At 68.7% G+C, this 15,931-nt stretch overlaps 3 protein-coding genes across 3 annotated transcripts; 1 reads left to right on the top strand and 2 right to left on the bottom strand.

Moving 5' to 3' along the window:
- Positions 1-622: 622 nt before the first annotated feature.
- On the top strand, positions 623-3,909 carry AMIGO1 (adhesion molecule with Ig like domain 1). The gene is made up of 2 exons (XM_065649242.1): positions 623-853; positions 1,312-3,909. Exon 2 carries the CDS (start codon positions 1,640-1,642, stop codon positions 3,164-3,166), a length of 1,527 nt encoding a protein of 508 aa, XP_065505314.1. The 5' UTR covers positions 623-853; positions 1,312-1,639; the 3' UTR covers positions 3,167-3,909.
- A 448-nt stretch (positions 3,910-4,357) lies between these two features.
- On the bottom strand, positions 4,358-10,977 carry ATXN7L2 (ataxin 7 like 2). Its single transcript, XM_065649224.1, has 11 exons — positions 10,848-10,977; positions 9,333-9,410; positions 9,106-9,210; positions 8,736-8,922; positions 8,375-8,661; positions 7,538-7,620; positions 7,195-7,436; positions 6,920-7,100; positions 6,639-6,760; positions 5,210-6,011; positions 4,358-4,692 (listed from the first exon to the last, which is right to left on the bottom strand). Exons 1-11 carry the CDS (start codon positions 10,975-10,977, stop codon positions 4,678-4,680), a joined length of 2,232 nt encoding a protein of 743 aa, XP_065505296.1. The 3' UTR covers positions 4,358-4,677.
- Positions 10,978-11,864: 887 nt separating this feature from the next.
- Positions 11,865-15,851, bottom strand: SYPL2 (synaptophysin like 2). The gene is made up of 6 exons (XM_065649262.1): positions 15,653-15,851; positions 15,069-15,140; positions 13,549-13,673; positions 13,265-13,466; positions 12,982-13,173; positions 11,865-12,430 (listed from the first exon to the last, which is right to left on the bottom strand). Exons 1-6 carry the CDS (start codon positions 15,701-15,703, stop codon positions 12,299-12,301), a joined length of 774 nt encoding a protein of 257 aa, XP_065505334.1. The 5' UTR covers positions 15,704-15,851; the 3' UTR covers positions 11,865-12,298.
- Positions 15,852-15,931: the final 80 nt, after the last annotated feature.

Raw genomic sequence — 15,931 nt, 5'->3', positions numbered from 1 at the left:
CAGCACAGATAGATTTGGGATGGGGTTGGGATGAGGGTGGGATGGGGATCTAAATGGGGTTGATGTGGGATGGGATGAGGATGAGGATGGTGTGAGGATGGTGTGGAGATGGGGACGGAGATGGGGATACGGATGGGATGGGATGGAGATGAGGATGAGGATGGGGTAGAGGATAAGGATCGGGAGTATGGGGATGGAGAGGGCAGTGGGGATGAGGATGAGTATGGGCATGGGGATGAGAATGGGGACAAGGACGGAGATGGTGATGATAGAGATGGGGATAGGAGGATGGGGATGATGAGGGTGGGGATGAGGATTGGGACAGGGATGGTGATGGGGCTGGGGGGCAGGACGGGGCTGGCGGTGAAGATGGGGACAGGGGTGGGATGGAGATGGGGATGAGGGGGATCTGCGGGTTCGGGGGTGGGTCCTCCCGGGGGGCGCTCAGCTCGGGGGGCGACTCGCGGCCCACGAGGGGTTAAGCGGGCGCTGCCGCCATTGGTCGCAGGCGCTGCGGCGGCAGCCAATGGGGACGGGCCGTGCCGGGGTGCGCCGCGCCGGGGCCGCCCCCAGCCCCTGTCCCGCGGCCGCGGTGCGCGCTGCCGCCGGCGCGGGGCCCGGCCGCGGTTCGGCTGCGCTCGGCTGCGCTCGGCTCCGCTCGGCTGCGCTCGGCCCGGCCCGGCCCGGCCCGCTCGGCTCCGCTCGGCTCATCTCGGCTCCGCCCGGTTCCACTCGGCTCGGTTCGGCCCCTCTCGGCTCTGCTCGGCCCGCTCTCCTGGTCTCGGTTCGGCCCGGCCTGGCTCGGCCCGGCCCGCTCGGCGCCGTTCGGCCCCACTCGGCTCTGCCCGCCTCGGTTCGGCCCCGCTCGGCTCGGTTCGGCTCTGCCCGGTTCGGTTCGGCCTCGTTCGGATCCGCTCGGCTCGGCTCGGCCCCGCTCGGCCGCCCTCCTCCGCACCGGGCCCGGTACCAGGCCCCGGTAGCGCCCCGGGAAGCGGCGGGGGGGCAGGTTGAGCATCCTCCCGCGGCTCCGTCCGCAGCAGCGCCGGGGCCGGGGGGGCCGGGGGGGACCGGAGGGGCCGGGGCCGCCTCCGCAGCGCGGGGGGAGCGGGACCCGGGGCACGCGTGACAGCGGGTGACACAGGCACCCCGCGCGGGGACACGGGCTGGCCACGGCCACCTCTTGCCGTGGCACCGGAGCCCGGTGCATGCCGTGACAGCGGGTGGCCAAGGCCACCCCACGGTGCATGCTGTGACACTGGGTGACAAAGCCACCCCGCGCTGTGACGCCAGGTGACCAAAGTCCCTCCATAGTGCTCGCTGTGACGCTGGGTGACCAACGCCACCCCGCTCTGCAACACCGGGTGACCAAGCCATCCTGCACCATGACACCAGGTGAGCAGCGAGCCTGGTGGACGCCGTGACACCGGGTGACCAAAGCCACCCCACAGCACGTGCTGTGACACTGGGTGTCCAAAGTCACCCCGTGCCGTGACACCAGGCGAACAGCTGGCCTGGCACGTGCTGTGACACTGGGTGACAAAGCCACCCTGCACCGTGACACCGGTGAGCCCAGCGCATGCTGTGACACTGGGTGACTGAAGCCACCCCGTGCAAGCCAACCTTGTGTCCCCAACCCGCCATGCCAGGGGTCACTGGCACGCGGGTGCCCCGTGACACCGCGGGGCTGAGCACGGCCATGGGGGGTGCTGGGGGGCCGGCGTCCCCCCTGCCCCTGCTGCTGGCCCTGGCGCTGCTGGCCCCGCGCGTGTGGGGCGGGAGCTGCCCCCCACGCTGCGTCTGCGCCTCCAACATCCTGAGCTGCTCGCAGGCGGTGCTGAGCGCGGTGCCGTCCCCGCTGCCGCGCTTCACCGCCGTCCTCGACCTGAGCCACAACAACGTCACCCGGCTGCGCGCCGACTGGGCGCCGGGGCGGCTGGCCCACCTGCACGCCCTCCTGCTCAGCCACAACGGGCTGTCCTTCGTGTCCACCGAAGCCTTCGCCCACGTCCCCCACCTGCGGCACCTGGACCTCTCCTCGAACCGGCTGCGGGCGCTGGAGGAGAACCTGTTCAGCGACCTGGCCGAGCTGGAGGTTCTCCTCCTCTACAACAACGAGATCTCCACCGTGGACCGCACGGCTTTCGAGAACCTCGGCCGGCTCCGCAAGCTGTACCTGGGGCAGAACCGCATCGCCCGCTTCCCCCTGGAGCTGCTGCGCGACGGCAGCCGCCTGCCGCAGCTGGCCCTGCTCGACCTGTCGGCCAACCGGCTGCGCGGCGTGCCCGTGGGCGAGCTGCAGGCGCTGCCCGCCTGGCTGCGCGACCGCCTCTACCTGCACGGCAACCCGTTGGCCTGCGACTGCCCGCTCTTCCAGCTGGTCGCCCGCGGCCGGCGCCGCCGGCTGAGCGCCGTGGTGGATTTCCAGGAGGATCTGCAGTGTTGGCTGCCCGGCGCCTCGGCGCCCGTGGGGATCCTGGCGCTGGCCGGCCGGCAGCCGCTCAACTGCAGCGAGGCGCGGGAAGCCGTGCTGGAGGCGCACCTGGGCGACAGCGTCACCCTGAGCTGTGACACCCGGCTGCGGGGGGTGCGCAGCCGGCACTGGGTGACGCCGGGAGGCGAGCGGGTGCTGGAGGAAGGGGGGAACGGCAGCGCCGCGCTCCTGGCCAACGGCAGCCTGCAGCTGCGCGCGCTGCGCCCCGAGGACACCGGCACCTACACCTGCTGGGTGGCGGGTCCCCTCCTCAACGAGACCCTTTACGTGGAGCTGCTGGTGCACAACTTCACCCTGCACGGCCCCCACGACACCCTCAACACCGCCTACACCACGCTGGTGGGCTGCATCCTCAGCGTGGTGCTGGTCCTCATCTACCTGTACCTCACCCCGTGCCGCTGCTGCTGCTGCCGCGGCACCGAAAAGCCGCCGGCTCCCCGCGACGACAGCATCAACTCCTCCGTCCTCAGCGCCACCCCCAACCACGCCGCCGGGGTCCCCGGGGAGCCGTGTCGGTCCCGCTCGGCCTCCACCGCCGGCCTGGGGCAGAACGGCAGGTACAAGGTGGGGGGGACCCCGCAGCCACCCCCCCGGCACGGCCCCAAGGCGCAGAGGAAGGTGTCGGATCCGGACTCGGTCAGCTCCGTCTTCTCGGACACCCCCATCGTGGTGTAGGGGGGGACAGTCCCCAGGGACACCTGGTGTCCCCGCTGCTGTTGAGACTTGTCCCCAATGGATGCGCTGCGGGCAGGAGGGGCAGACTGGACCCCCAGTGCCGTGTCCCCAGCTTGGGGGGGACACACATGCAACTGCCACCCCCGGACTGAGCATCGCTGCTGTCCACCCACCCCAGCCTCTGCCAAGGCCACCGGCACCATGGTGGCACCATGGGACCGCGAGGGACAAGGGGTCTCCCATGGGGACAGCATGGCGGCAGAGCCAGGGGACGGCAGCCCCACCGGGCACCGCAGGACCAGGGGTGACAGTGCTGGGGCCAGCTCTGTGGGTACCCCCCCAGGGACAGCAGCACCGGGGCACCCACAGGCTGCAGCACTGGGGGGTCCCACTTTGGCAGGGCAGCCCCCCCGCTCCCCGCAGCACCGGCCCCCCCTCCACCCCCGGCATGTGTATCGTGGAGCATGGGTCCCACCGGGGAGCATGTGCCACCCCGGCCAGCGCTCGGGGAGGGGGACATGAGGGACATGTCACCCCACGGGGTGCAACGCCCCCAGCACCCTCCTGGTCGCCCCCATGCAACCCACAGCTGCAAGCAGAGCCCCCCCGCAGGGGTACCCCCCAAATGGGGGTCCCCTCCACACCCCCTGGCCCTGCGCCCTCGCAGCCCAGCCTGTGTCCCCCATGTCCCCCCCGTCCCCGGGCCGTGTCCCCCCCCGCGCTGGCAGCTGCCCGCTGATGCCTTGGCCAAAATAAAGATGTTTCCCATCGTGCCTGTGCAGCCCTTGCCCGGTTTGGGGGAGCTGAAAGGGTCATCCCCGAGATGCGGTCCCCTTGCTGTGTGTTGGGGGGCTTGGGGACAAGGATGGTGTCACCACACCAGGATAGGGGGTCAGACTGAGCCGGGGCCCATCTGGGGTGTGGGTGGGCGCACGGGGGGCTGGGAGAGAAAGGGGCTTTTTTGGGGGTGTCACCCTTGCACCCTGTCCATCCCGCAGTGCACCCGCACTGTTGGGCTGCGCTGGGTGGGGAATTCCCTGCGTCACTAGGGACCTGGGGACACATCACGGTCCCCAAACACCACGGGGACACCCCAGGACACAGCCCACCCCCCAAACATGCTCTCTGCAATACCTGGCTTTTTTCTTTTTTTTTTTTTTTAAAAAAAAAAAAAAGAAACAAAAACCAGCAATAGTAATTCTTATAAATATCCGCGGCCGGTGTGGTGGCCCCGCGGTGGCCGGTGGTGGCCCGGTGGCCGGTCCTGTGCCGGGACCCCCCGGCCGTGGCCGCCTCTTCTCCGGGGGCTGGTTTAGCAGCAAGAGAACAGAACTGAGAGTCTTGAGGTATTTTTTTCTGGAGGTTGGTGTTTTCCTTCTTCTTTTTGTTTCCTTGAGGGGTTTGGGGCTTTTTTTTTCCCCCTCCCTTTCATCAGTTTTTCCCCGTTTTCCGGTGGGGGTTTCCTGGCACCCGTGGTGGAGGAACACGGGGGGGCCCCAGCGGCCCCTCTGTTAATGGGCTTTGGGCTGCGGGAGGGAGAGTGTGGAGTCAGCGTGGGGACAGACCTTGGGGACAGGGTGGTGGCAGAGAGACCAGGTGTCCCCTGAGCGCATTAGGGTGTCCCCAGAGGGAGCGTCCCCCCCGACGGCTGGGGGTCCCCACCTCGTCCCCCACCCAGGGTTAAGGTGTCCCCAGAAAGTCCCCTGAGCATCCACCACCCGTGACCGGGATGTCCCAGGACCCAAAAGCAGTGTCCCCTACTTGGGGACAGGGGGCACCCAGAGGGTCCCCATGTTGTCCCTCACTTGGGGCCATGTTGTCCCCATGGCGCCCCCCTAAGTGAGACCAAGATGTCCCCATGGTCCCCCCCACCCAGGACCAGGGTGTCCCTCAGGCCATGGGTGCACACAAGTGGATCCCACCTTGTCCCCTGTGGGTGCGGGTGGCCCTGGGGGGGTCACCCCGCTCTGCAGCCCCCCCAAACACCCCCTGCCACCCCCCCAGCTCGGCAGGGTCCCCCCCAGGGTCCCATCTCAGCCCTACCTTCAGGGCGCTCCGCTTCTCCTCAAAACCCGGGGGGGTCCCCGGCTTCTTCCTCCGGGGGGGGCCGCCCGAGTCTGGGGGGGCCGTGCCGGGGGGCGGCGGGGGGGCGGGTAGGGAGGGCACAGGTTTGGGTTTGACGGGCCGGCAGTAGGTGGCTGCGTTCTTGCGCTTCTTGACCTCATCCTCGGAGATGCAGCGGGGGGGGGGCAGCGGCGGCCCCCCAGCTCCGCGCAGCGCTGAGCCTCGGGGGTCCGGGGGGGGCACGAGCCGTTTCACCCGCGTCGTCGTGCCGTTGAGGACGGGGGCAGAGGACGAAGCCAGACAACGCGGGGGGGTGGGTTTTGTCTTGCCGGGGGGGGGCACAACCTGGCAGTTGGGGTTTTTGCTTTTGACCTCGTCCCCTGAACAGGTCCGTTTATGGGGGGGGGTGGTGGTGGAGACGGGGGGCTTCCGTTTTCGGGGGTCCGGATGGGTCCCGCTGGCCGCTTCGCGGGCTCGGGAGGATTTGCTGGCCTTGGGGGGGGTCAGCTTGCTGAAGGAGGGCGAGGGGGTGTTGGCCGGCAGGGGGGAGGTGATGGACTGGCTGCCCCCCCCGCCACACTCCGGCTGGCTGCAGGCGGCCGCCGCGGGGGGGGACCCCACCGTGTAGTTGATGCTGGCGGGGACCCGGCCCCCCCGGCTGCCGGGGGGGGTCACGGCCGAGGTCCGTGTGGAGGGTGAGGGGGTCGGGGCGGTGGGGCCGGTGGGGCTGGGGGGGGCCAGGGGGATGTGGAGCAGGGGCTCGGCGGCCGGAGGGATCTTCCTGTGGGAGGGGAGGGGAAGGGTGAGATGGGAACCCCCCCAAAAACCTCACTCCCATCTCTGCGCCCCCGCCACATCTTCCCCGATTCAGGTGGGGAGGGGGTGAAACGAGACCCCTGCAAATGCCTGTTCCCATCCCTGCATCCCTGCTGTGCCCCCCCCACCCCCAGTTCAGGTGGGGAGAGGGTGAAACAGGACCCCCCAAATCCCCATTCCCATCCTTGCTGTGTCCTCCCCAATTCAGGTGGGGAGGGGTGAAATGAGACCCCCCCCAACCTCCGCTCCCATCCCTGCATCCCCATGTCTCCCCCAATTCAGGCATGTGGGGGTTGAGATAGGGCCCCCCAAACTCCTGCTCCCATCCTTACCCCCACCCTATCCTTCCTGATTCAGCAATGAGATGTGACCCCCCCAAAATCCACATTCCCATCCCAGCCTCCCACCACCTCCCTCCCCATTCGGGTGGGGTGGGGTGCAACGGGCCCCCTCCAAACCCCCACTCCCATCCTTGCCCCCCCACTTCATGCAGCCCCACTGCTGGATGGGACCCCGGGGATCACAGCCCCACCTTGGGCCCTGGTGGCTTTGCCCCCCAGCACCCGCTGCCCCCCCCGGCACCCCCCCTCACCTCCACATGTGGGAGCTGAGGTGCTGCTCCAGCATGGAGCCCAGTGCCGAGCAGAACCGGTCCAGCCGCCGGTTGAACACGTAACAGCCGGGGCTGACCAGGCGGCTCCCGAAGGTGCAGAACTGCGGGGGGGGACGCACCACTCAGCACGACCCCCCCTAAACCTCCACCCCTCACATCCCCCCCGGCACGAGGCCAGCGGCCAAGTGGGGTGACGGTGGGGTCGGGGGTCCCCGTCCTGCCCCGGGGTCCCCATCCCACCCTGGGGTCCCCTCACTCACCGCCTGGGGCCGCGGGGGGCACGCGGGGGGCTGGGGGGGCTCCTCGCCCCCCTCCTCCTCGCTCTCCTCACTCGACACCCGGCTGCCCGCCTTGGGCACAGGGAAGGGGAACACCCCCGGGCCCCCCTCCCTGGAGGCGGCTGGCGCATCCTCGGGGTCGCTGTCGGAGGAAAGCCGGGCCCTGCAGCGGAGATGGGGTGGGGGGAGAGATTTTTGGGGTGCCCTATATAGGGGTGTGTCCCCCCCCGCCACCACCCGGACGCCGGGGTCCTCACCTGGGGAGCAGGCAGTGGGAGTGGGGGGGCTTGGCTCGGCAGGGAGAGGCGCTGGGGGGGCTGGTGAGGGGCTGCGGCAGCGAGGAGGGGTCCTGCCGCGGGGGGGGCGGCGCTTCCTTCCCGGGGGGGCTCCTCTCCTTCGGGGACTCGCCCTTGCGGGCGCTGGCCTTCAGCTCGGCCACCAGCACGTCAAAGTCCTTGTCCCGGCCCCGCACCTCGCGCCGCTGGTGAACCGAGTGGATCTGTGCCGGGCGACAGCGGGGAGGGGGGGTCAGAAAACACCCGCCGGGACATTTTCCCCCCAAAACACTCCCTGGGTGGGGTGACGGTGGCCCACCCCCACCTTGCAGGTCAGCAGGCGGGTGCAGATCTTCTTGGTGTCGGGGTTCAGCACGCCGCACTGCCGGTTCAGGTCGCACTCCTTGCCTGCGGGCAGAGGAAGGCAGCGGGATGCCGGGGGGCCGGGGGGGGCCGGTGAGTGCAGGGCCGAGCTGTGTTGGGGGGGGCGCGAGTGCTTTGCCCCCTCCATGTCTGGCCCCAGTTGAGGTTTCCACCGGTGTGGATGGTGGGATGAGAGCGGTGGCGGCGGGGGGGGGCTCTGGTGGCTGGGGGGGGGCACGGCTTTGGGCAGGGGGGACTCTGCAGGGGTCACCCCAGCCGGGGATGGAGATGGAGACCCCCCATCTCCTCAGAGTGAGAGGCCGCAGCATCCCCTCTCTGAGGGGCAAACAGCCCTTAGAGGTCCATGAGGTGGGGGGGCTGCAGTTTCCTGGCCCCCCCTTTCCCAAGGGTGAGCCCCCCCGCAATTCCACCCCCAGCCTGGGTTCTAACGCCGTCGCTCACTGTCACCCGTGAGCGCCCGCCAGCACCGCAGCATCTGTCCGACTCCCATTTCTGGGGCGGGGGGGGCGCCCTGGGGGGTTCAGCCCTGGCTCACGCTCCTGCCGCACGCCGCCGTTCCTCGGCGCGGACCCCAAACCTGCCGGGGCGAACGGAACCTGGGTCAGCGCACGGCCCCCCCGGGCGCGCAGGAGCGGTGGGAGCTGCCCCCTCGGTACCTACCCCACTGCAGGACCCGGCCGCCAAAATCACGGGACGGGGGTGTCGCGCCGGGATGCGGCGCCCCGCGGCACCCACCTGCCGCCCCCCCCGCCGCCGGCAAGGAAAGTGGGGGACTCACGCGCCAGCTTCTTGTGGGACCTGGGGGGCGGCTTGGAGACACCCGTGTCCTTCTCCCCCAGGGCGGGCGAGCTCTCCGGTTTGCACCCGGGGCCGTCAGCGGGCATCGCCAAATCCCCCCCGCCCCGGGCCGGCACCGGGGGCTCTTTCGGCACCGCGGGGGTGGCGGGTTTCCCCAGGGGTTCCTTGGAGTTGGTGGCTACGGCTTTGGGGGGCACCTTGATCCCGTGCCCGTCCGGTTTGGGGATGCTGGGGATCTTCTCCAGGTTGACCACAGGCACAAACAAGCTGGGGGGAGAATTTAGGGGGGTCAGAGCAGCCCTGTGGCAGGGAAGGGGCTGAGCCCTCGTCCCGGTGCTCACCAGAGGTTGTCCTTGTCCCGGCGCTCGGGCAGGGGCTGGACTTGCCCGCGGGCACCCGGGGGCTTCTCCCGCGGTGCCCTGGCTGTGCCGGGGGTCCCGCCGGCCACCGGTTGCCCGTTGGCGGTGACGTGGCACTTGGTGGCGGTGGCGCGGGCATACAGCTTGCTGAGCGGGCCGTGGCGGCGTTCTGCCAGGACGGGGGAGATGGGGCGGGGGGGACACAGCTCGGTGTTAGCCCACACCACGGGTCCCACCACCATGAGCCCCCACCCTGGGCGTCCCCAGCCCCGGCTGCCACCCCGTGTCCCTCCCGATGGCAGAGGGGATGCTGGAGGGGGGGACAGCTGTGCCCGGAGCCCCCCTGGCTCACCGCAGTGTTTCTGGAAGGCCTGGGGCTTCACCACCTGGCTGCAGTGGTTGCAAACCACCAGGTAAAACTCGTCGTGTGCCGGGCAGTGGCCGAAGATGTTCATGTCTGAGGGGGGAGAACTGGGTGAGCGGGCGGTGCCATGGGACACATCACAGCCCCAAGGTCCAGGCTGGAGGGCCAGCGCGGCCACAAAATGCCAGGTTTTCTCCCCAAAGGAGGGAGCTTACCTTCCTTGATCAGGGTCATGGCATCCAGTTTCTTGCCGCTGCTCTTCCCACTCTCCTCCACCTCCGACCCTGGTCCTGCTGGAGACAAAACCCATCAGCAGCGGCCGGGACGGGGACAGTCCTGGTTTCCCATGGTCGCATCCAGCATCAGGTGCGGCTGCCAAGTCCTCGCTGCCGGCAGCGCCGCCACTCCCGGCCATCAAACGCCGACGGCGCTCCCGGAACAATTAAACCGGCTAAAATTAGAGCAGAGGGACGGATCCATCCCGGGATCAGGGTTGGCGCTGTGGTGTGCCATCGCCTCCGACGTCCCTGTCCCACCACCCCGCGCCAGACCCTGCCGAGAGTCCCCCCCCGTCAGTGGGGGGCGGGGGCTCCGGGGACAGCCCTGTCCTGGCTGGGACGTGACTGGGGTCAGCCCCATGGCCTGGGGGACACCCTGGGGACACCCCTGGAGACACCTCGGTTCCCATCCAGCCGTGACCCTGCAGCTCATGTCCTCACCGGTCATGCCAGGTGAGTGTCCTGGCCCCAGCCGGCTGCGCTGGGCTCTGGTGTGGGGGAACTGGTGTCCACTGGGCAAGTGGTGACAGTGTCCTGGCCAGCTGAGCCATTCTGGGTGCCCAGTGCTGTCTGGCTGTGCTGTACTGGGTGCCCAATCCCGTTCAGCAGTGCCATACTGGGTCCCCAGTCTATCGCCAGTCCTATCAGGCCATGCCACACCAGGTGCCCCGTCCTGTCCAGCCATGCCATACTGGGTGCCCAGTCCTGTCTGGCTGTGCCATACTGGACACCCAGTCCCACCCGGCCGTGCCGTACTGGGCACCCAGCTGTGCACAGCCACACCGGGCTCCCCAGTACAGGGCAGCTGGTCCCCAGTGTGCAGCTCCCAGTTCCCAGCACAGGGTACCCTGGTACCCAGTACACGATACCCAGTTCCCCGCCTGGGACACCCAGTACCCACCGCCTGGTTCCCAGTGCCCGGTCTGGGACACCCAGTGCCCTCGGCCTGGTGCAGGGCAACAGTAGCAACTGGTTCCCAGCCTGGGCTACCCAGTTCCTGGCCTGGGCTACCCAGTGCGCAGCGCACCCGGGGGTATCCGGCACCAGGCGGTATCCGGCACCAGGCATGGGGCACCCAGTAACTGGCTCCCAGTAACAGGCACAGAGTTCCCAGTGACCAGACTGGGGTGCCCAGTACCAGCTCTGGCTGCCGGGTGCTCAGCTGCTGGTGCCGTGGTCCCGGTGCAGGGTGCCCGGTGCGGGATGCCCAGTTCCCGGTGCCAAGTGCCCGGTGCGGGATGCCCAGTTCCCAGCAGCGGCTGCCCGGTGCAGGACGCCCAGCTCCCGGTGCAGCGTGCCCGGTGTCGGGTGCCCAGCGCAAGATGCCCATCTCCCGGTGCCGGCTGCCCGCCTACCGCGCGGCGGCGCTAGGACCGGGGGGCGGCGGGCGCGGCTCCGTTCGCGGCAGCCCCCCCGCCCGCCCCCGCCGCCGCCGCCGCTGCCGCCCCTCACCCGGCTCGGCCGGCGGCCCGGCCCGCTCCACCCAGGCGCTCCAGCTCTGCCCCGCGAACTCGTCCAGGCTGGGCAGCCGCCGCTCCGCCGCCGCCATCGCCGCCGCCGCCGCGCGCCCACGCGCCGCCATCGCCGCCGCCGCCGCGGGAGCGCGCGCCCCCCCCCGCGGCAGCCGCCGCCGCCGCCCCCGCCCCGCGCGCCCCCGCGCATGCGCCGCGCGCCCCCGCCCGCCCCGCGGCACCACGGGCGGTGTAGTCCCGCCCCCCCCCCCGGGGGCTGCCCCGCACCGGAGCCGTCCCGGGACACCCCCGGGCCACGGACGGGGCTGGGGACCCGGGCGCGACATGTGTCCCTATAGGGGTTGGGGAGCGGGGGTCCATATGCGGGGGCTGCAGACCAGGGTGACCCCGACACGGGGCTGGGGACCGGGGGTTTACCCCTATAGAGTGCTGGACTCCCGGGGGTTACACACACCCCGACACAGGGCTGGACAGCCAGGGGTTGTATACGCTTCCCGTTTCCAGCTGGGGACCCAGGGCTTATATGCATCCCTATACAGAACTGGGCATGGCCAAGCGCTATATACCCCCTAGAGTTGCACAGCAGGGATTATCTGTGTCCTTATATGGGGCAGGATGCCCAGGGGTCGCCCCTATAGAGAGCAGGATGCCCAGGAGTTATATGTAGCCCCTACACACCGGCAGGCACCCAGCATTTAATTACTCCCTGTGCGGAGTTGGATATCCAGGGTTATATACAGCCCCTGTGTAGAGCTGGGCACCCAGAGGCTATATATATATACCTGTACAGAGACAGATATCTGGGTGTTACTATACATCCCGGGGCTTATATATGCCCTTTGGACACCGGGTGTTATCTATACCATTATGGAGAGCAGGACACAAAGATTTACCGCTATGCAGAGGAGGATGCCCAAGGGTTATATATATATAGCCCCTGTAGAGAGCTGGGCCCCTGGGGCTTATATATATCCCTATAGAGAGTTGCACACCCAGCTGTTTTGTATATCTTTATACAGAGCAGGGCACCCAGGACTTGTATATACCCTGATACGGAGCGGAACAGGCAGGTGTTGTATATACCCCCGATATAGAGCCGGACACCAGGGGTTATACACACCCCAGTAGAGAGCTGGTACCCAGGACTTTTATACGCCCCCCATACAGCCGTGAACACCCCGGGTTCCACATACAGCCCCCCTATACAGCACGGGGACACCCAGGGTGATGCAGACCCCTATATACAGCCAGGCAGCAGCACCTCTACCCAGCATTACGCACCCCCCTATAGCATCCATACCCCCCGCGGCTCCAGCCCCGGGGCCAGTGACACCCCGTCCCCGGGCTGGCGGCCGGCGCGAGGTCCCGGGGGACGGGTGGGACTCCCCGGGTGCTGGGACCCCCCCCGGGTGCTGGGATCCCCCCGGGTGGCTACTGCTTGTCGATGGCTCCCTGCTCGGCGGCCGCGGGGTCGTGGGACGCAGCCGGCGCCTGCCACGGCGTCTCTTTCAGCACGAACCAGCAGTTCCCGGCCCACAGCAGGAAGTTGAGGAAGCCAAAGAGCTGGGGGGAGAAGAGAGATCCCCCCAGCAGGGGGGCACCCATGGGTGAGCCCCAGATCTGGGCATCCCATGTGCCCCATGCACCCCATGCAACGTGCACCCCATGCACCCCAAGTGCCCCATGTGCCCCGTGCACCCCACACGCCCCATCTGATGTGCATGCGTGTTCACAAGGGCTCGTGGGTGTGAGTGTGCACCCGTGTGTGCGCACTGTATGTTCACGTGTGCATGTGCCTTTTCACATGAACACACGTGTGCACGGGTGTGCATTCATGTGCACAGGCTTGGCAAACATGCAGGCACCCACACATGTGTGTGTGCATGTGTGTGCATGTGTGTGTACGTGTGCATGTGCATGTGCATGTGTGTGCACACACAGGTGCCCCCACAAGGGCTGGGAGCCACTGAGCTCTCCTTGAAGCACCATAAACCTCCCCCAAGCACATGAATAAATCCACGTGCCCATGCGTGCGTCCCTGTACACACACCCACGTGTGAACACGTGCATGCGTGTGCGCCCACACCCCGTGTGCACCGGCACCCAGCTCTCACCACGGAGATGTTGGCCAGCCCCATGGCTGGCGTGGTGCCGGCGTTGCAGACCACGTCCTCGCCCTGGCACACCGCCATGGCGGCGATCAGGCTGGCGGGCCGCGTGGCCGCCTTCACGTCCATCAGCCCCTTGCCCCACGCCGCCGCCGCCACCAGCCAGAAGAAGGTGAAGCAGACGGTGATGCAGAAATCCTGCCAGGATGGGGACACTCGGCTCAGCCCCGGTGCCGGCACGGAGCAGGACAGGATCAGCCCCGTCCCCCCAAGGGCGCAGCCACCTTACCGCGATGGGGATCTTCTTATTCTCGCTGTAGAGGGAATGAAAGCGCAGGTAAAGCACCAGAGCTGCCATGGTGTAGAGGAAGGAGAAGACCCCCAGGGTCACGAAAAACTCGGCAGGAGCGGAGAAATCACCAATGAGGTTCAGGGTGCGGCTTTCTGACTCGCCCTCGCAGTCCGGCATCTCAAAGGGGATCTGGTATAACCTGGGACAGCGGGAGGGGGATGTTTGGTGCCCCAGGAGCCAAGGGGACGATGGGGATGGCTCTGGGCTCTGTGCCCCCTCACCTGAAGGGGTACCCGAACTGGACAGAAATGGCACTCATCTCTTTGCTTTCGCCGCCGCATTTCACCGTCGCTCCGGTCTCGCCGCTGAAGGAGCCGCAGGCCCCGAAGGCGAAGATGGCAAAGAGCTGTGGGAGAGGAGGAGCTGCGGGGTTGGGCTCGAGACCCTGGGGACCCCCCCACCACTCACTCAGGGTTTTACACGCCCTGGCGCTGAGTCACGGCGGCCGCGGCGGCACAGGGCGAAGTGCCACCCCACAGCTGTTGGCCGCGTGCGCCAGCACCGGCGCTGCCACCGGCATCGGGATTCGTGGGGGGCAGCAGCGGGGGGCAATGGGCCAGGGGGGGCAGCAAAGCCACTCCCCTGTTAATTTTTGGCACGGTGCTGAGCACCAGGGCGGGTTTCCAGGAGCATTCCCACGCTGGGACCCATCGGTCCCCGTCCCTCCAGAGCTGCCGCTGCCACTTCCCGGCACTGAGCTGCTCTCCTCTCCGGCAGAGGGTGCCGGGAAAACCCCATTCCCAAATAGTTTTCTGGCAACTCATCCCGGCGGAGCTCACAACATCCTGGGTGAAGGAGAAGCCAAGCGGCCAGGCCTGATGCCGCAGGGATGGGCAGGTCCACGTGTGGCACCGAGGACCGAAGCAGCAGCGTTGGCAGCCGCCCCAGGGATTTTCCTCCCACTTTTGGCTTTGGGGTGTCTGTGCACATGTGGCCTGATCCCCCTCCACACCAGGGGATGCCCATCCCATCCCCGGGTGGGATTATCCAAAGCAAATTGCTGCGGGGTTGAAGGAAAAGCCTCCTCAATTCAGCTCCTCCAGGAGGGAGATGCCCAAATGGATCCGGTCTCACACTCTGAGGCTGAGCCTACCCCGTGCCTCAGTTTCCCCAGCGCTGGCACCCGGGTGTGGGGCCGGCTGGGAGCCCCCCGGCCACAGCGGGGCTGTGCTGCAGAAATGCCGCCATGAAATACAATCCCGGAGCCATTCATGGCATGGCTGGGACAGGGACACGGCCACAGGCGCTTGGCTCCCCTCGTCCCCGGGATCCCCCCTCTGGGGTCCACCGACCCCCAGCCCCACTCCCCACCCACCCACCTGGTGCCCCCCAAGCCCATGGGAATGACGGGGACATGGCACCCCAATGTCAGCGTCCCCTCCGGCATGGCTGGGCAAAGCCACCTGCTCAAGGTCACTGGGGGGGCCATGTGGCCCAAACGCAGGCGTTCGGGTGGCCCTGCACCTCACCACTCCCTGAGCCCCCTCTGGATGGGGTCCCCACACCTGAGACTGCCAGGGTGGAGGAGGCTCTGCAGGGGCTGGGGTGGGCTCCAGGGTCCCCTTGTCCCTGGGGGCTTTAGGAAACTAATGGGGCACCCCAAATCCGGGGGTGGGGGGAAAGCGCTGGGCAGGGGTCCCGGGGGAGCAGCACCCAAGGGTGCTGGGGAAGGGGCTGCTCCTGGGGCGGGTCCCGGTGCCAGGATCGGTCCTGGGATGGGGGGGGTTCAGGGGGGACTCACCCATTCCAGCACCTTGATGAAGCCCAGGGGCTCCAGGAGGCGGCCCCAGCGCACCCCGCCCAGGACACGGTCCTGCGGGGAGAGAGCGGCGGGAGCCGGGGCACCGGGCGGCACCAGGCGGCACCGGGCGGCACCGGGCCAGCACCGGGACAGCACCGGGACAGCACCGCGGCGGTACCGGGAGGACTGATCCGGGGGGCCAGGGGGCTGCAGTAGGAGACCGGGGAGCCGCAACAGGGGACCGGGGGTCTGGTCCGGGCGGAGGCTGCACCGAGGGACCGGAGGGCTGCAACGGGAGTTGCCCCGAGCGGGGGCTGCACCGGGGGATCGGGTTGCTGTACCGGCCACGGCACCAGAACAGCGGAGGGCTGCACCGGGACACTGGGAAGCTGTACCGGGAAACAACTAAACCGGCTAAAATTAGAGCAGAGGGACGGATCCGGGGGTCGCACCGAGGGGCTGCACCGGGGGTTGTACGGAGGGACTGGGGGCTGCACTGGGGGTTGCACCGGGAGTTGTCCCGGGCCGCCGAGGGGCCGCACTGCCCCGGGCGCTGGGGAGCGGGGGTCGCACCGGAGCCCTACCTGGAGCCGGGGCGGTTTGTCGCCGGCCGCGGGGGCGCCGGACTCCGACATGGCCGGGCCGGGGGCGGTCGGTGCTGCCTCCGCCGCCCGCTGGGACGGCTCCGCTGTCAGAGCCGCCACCGGGATCCCCACCGCCCCCGGGGAGGGCAGCACCGCCCCGCCCCCGGCATTGGCCCCCCGGTCCGCCCCCGGACACCCCCGGGACAGCCCCCTGCCCCGGTCCGCCCCCGCTCCCTCCGCCCAGCGCGGACCCAACCCACAGCGGGACGGGCAGCCCCC

The sequence above is a fragment of the Caloenas nicobarica genome, chromosome 21 (genome assembly GCF_036013445.1).
Source record: "Caloenas nicobarica isolate bCalNic1 chromosome 21, bCalNic1.hap1, whole genome shotgun sequence".
Taxonomy (NCBI): domain Eukaryota; kingdom Metazoa; phylum Chordata; class Aves; order Columbiformes; family Columbidae; genus Caloenas; species Caloenas nicobarica.
This window is presented reverse-complemented; position numbering and strand designations above follow the sequence as displayed.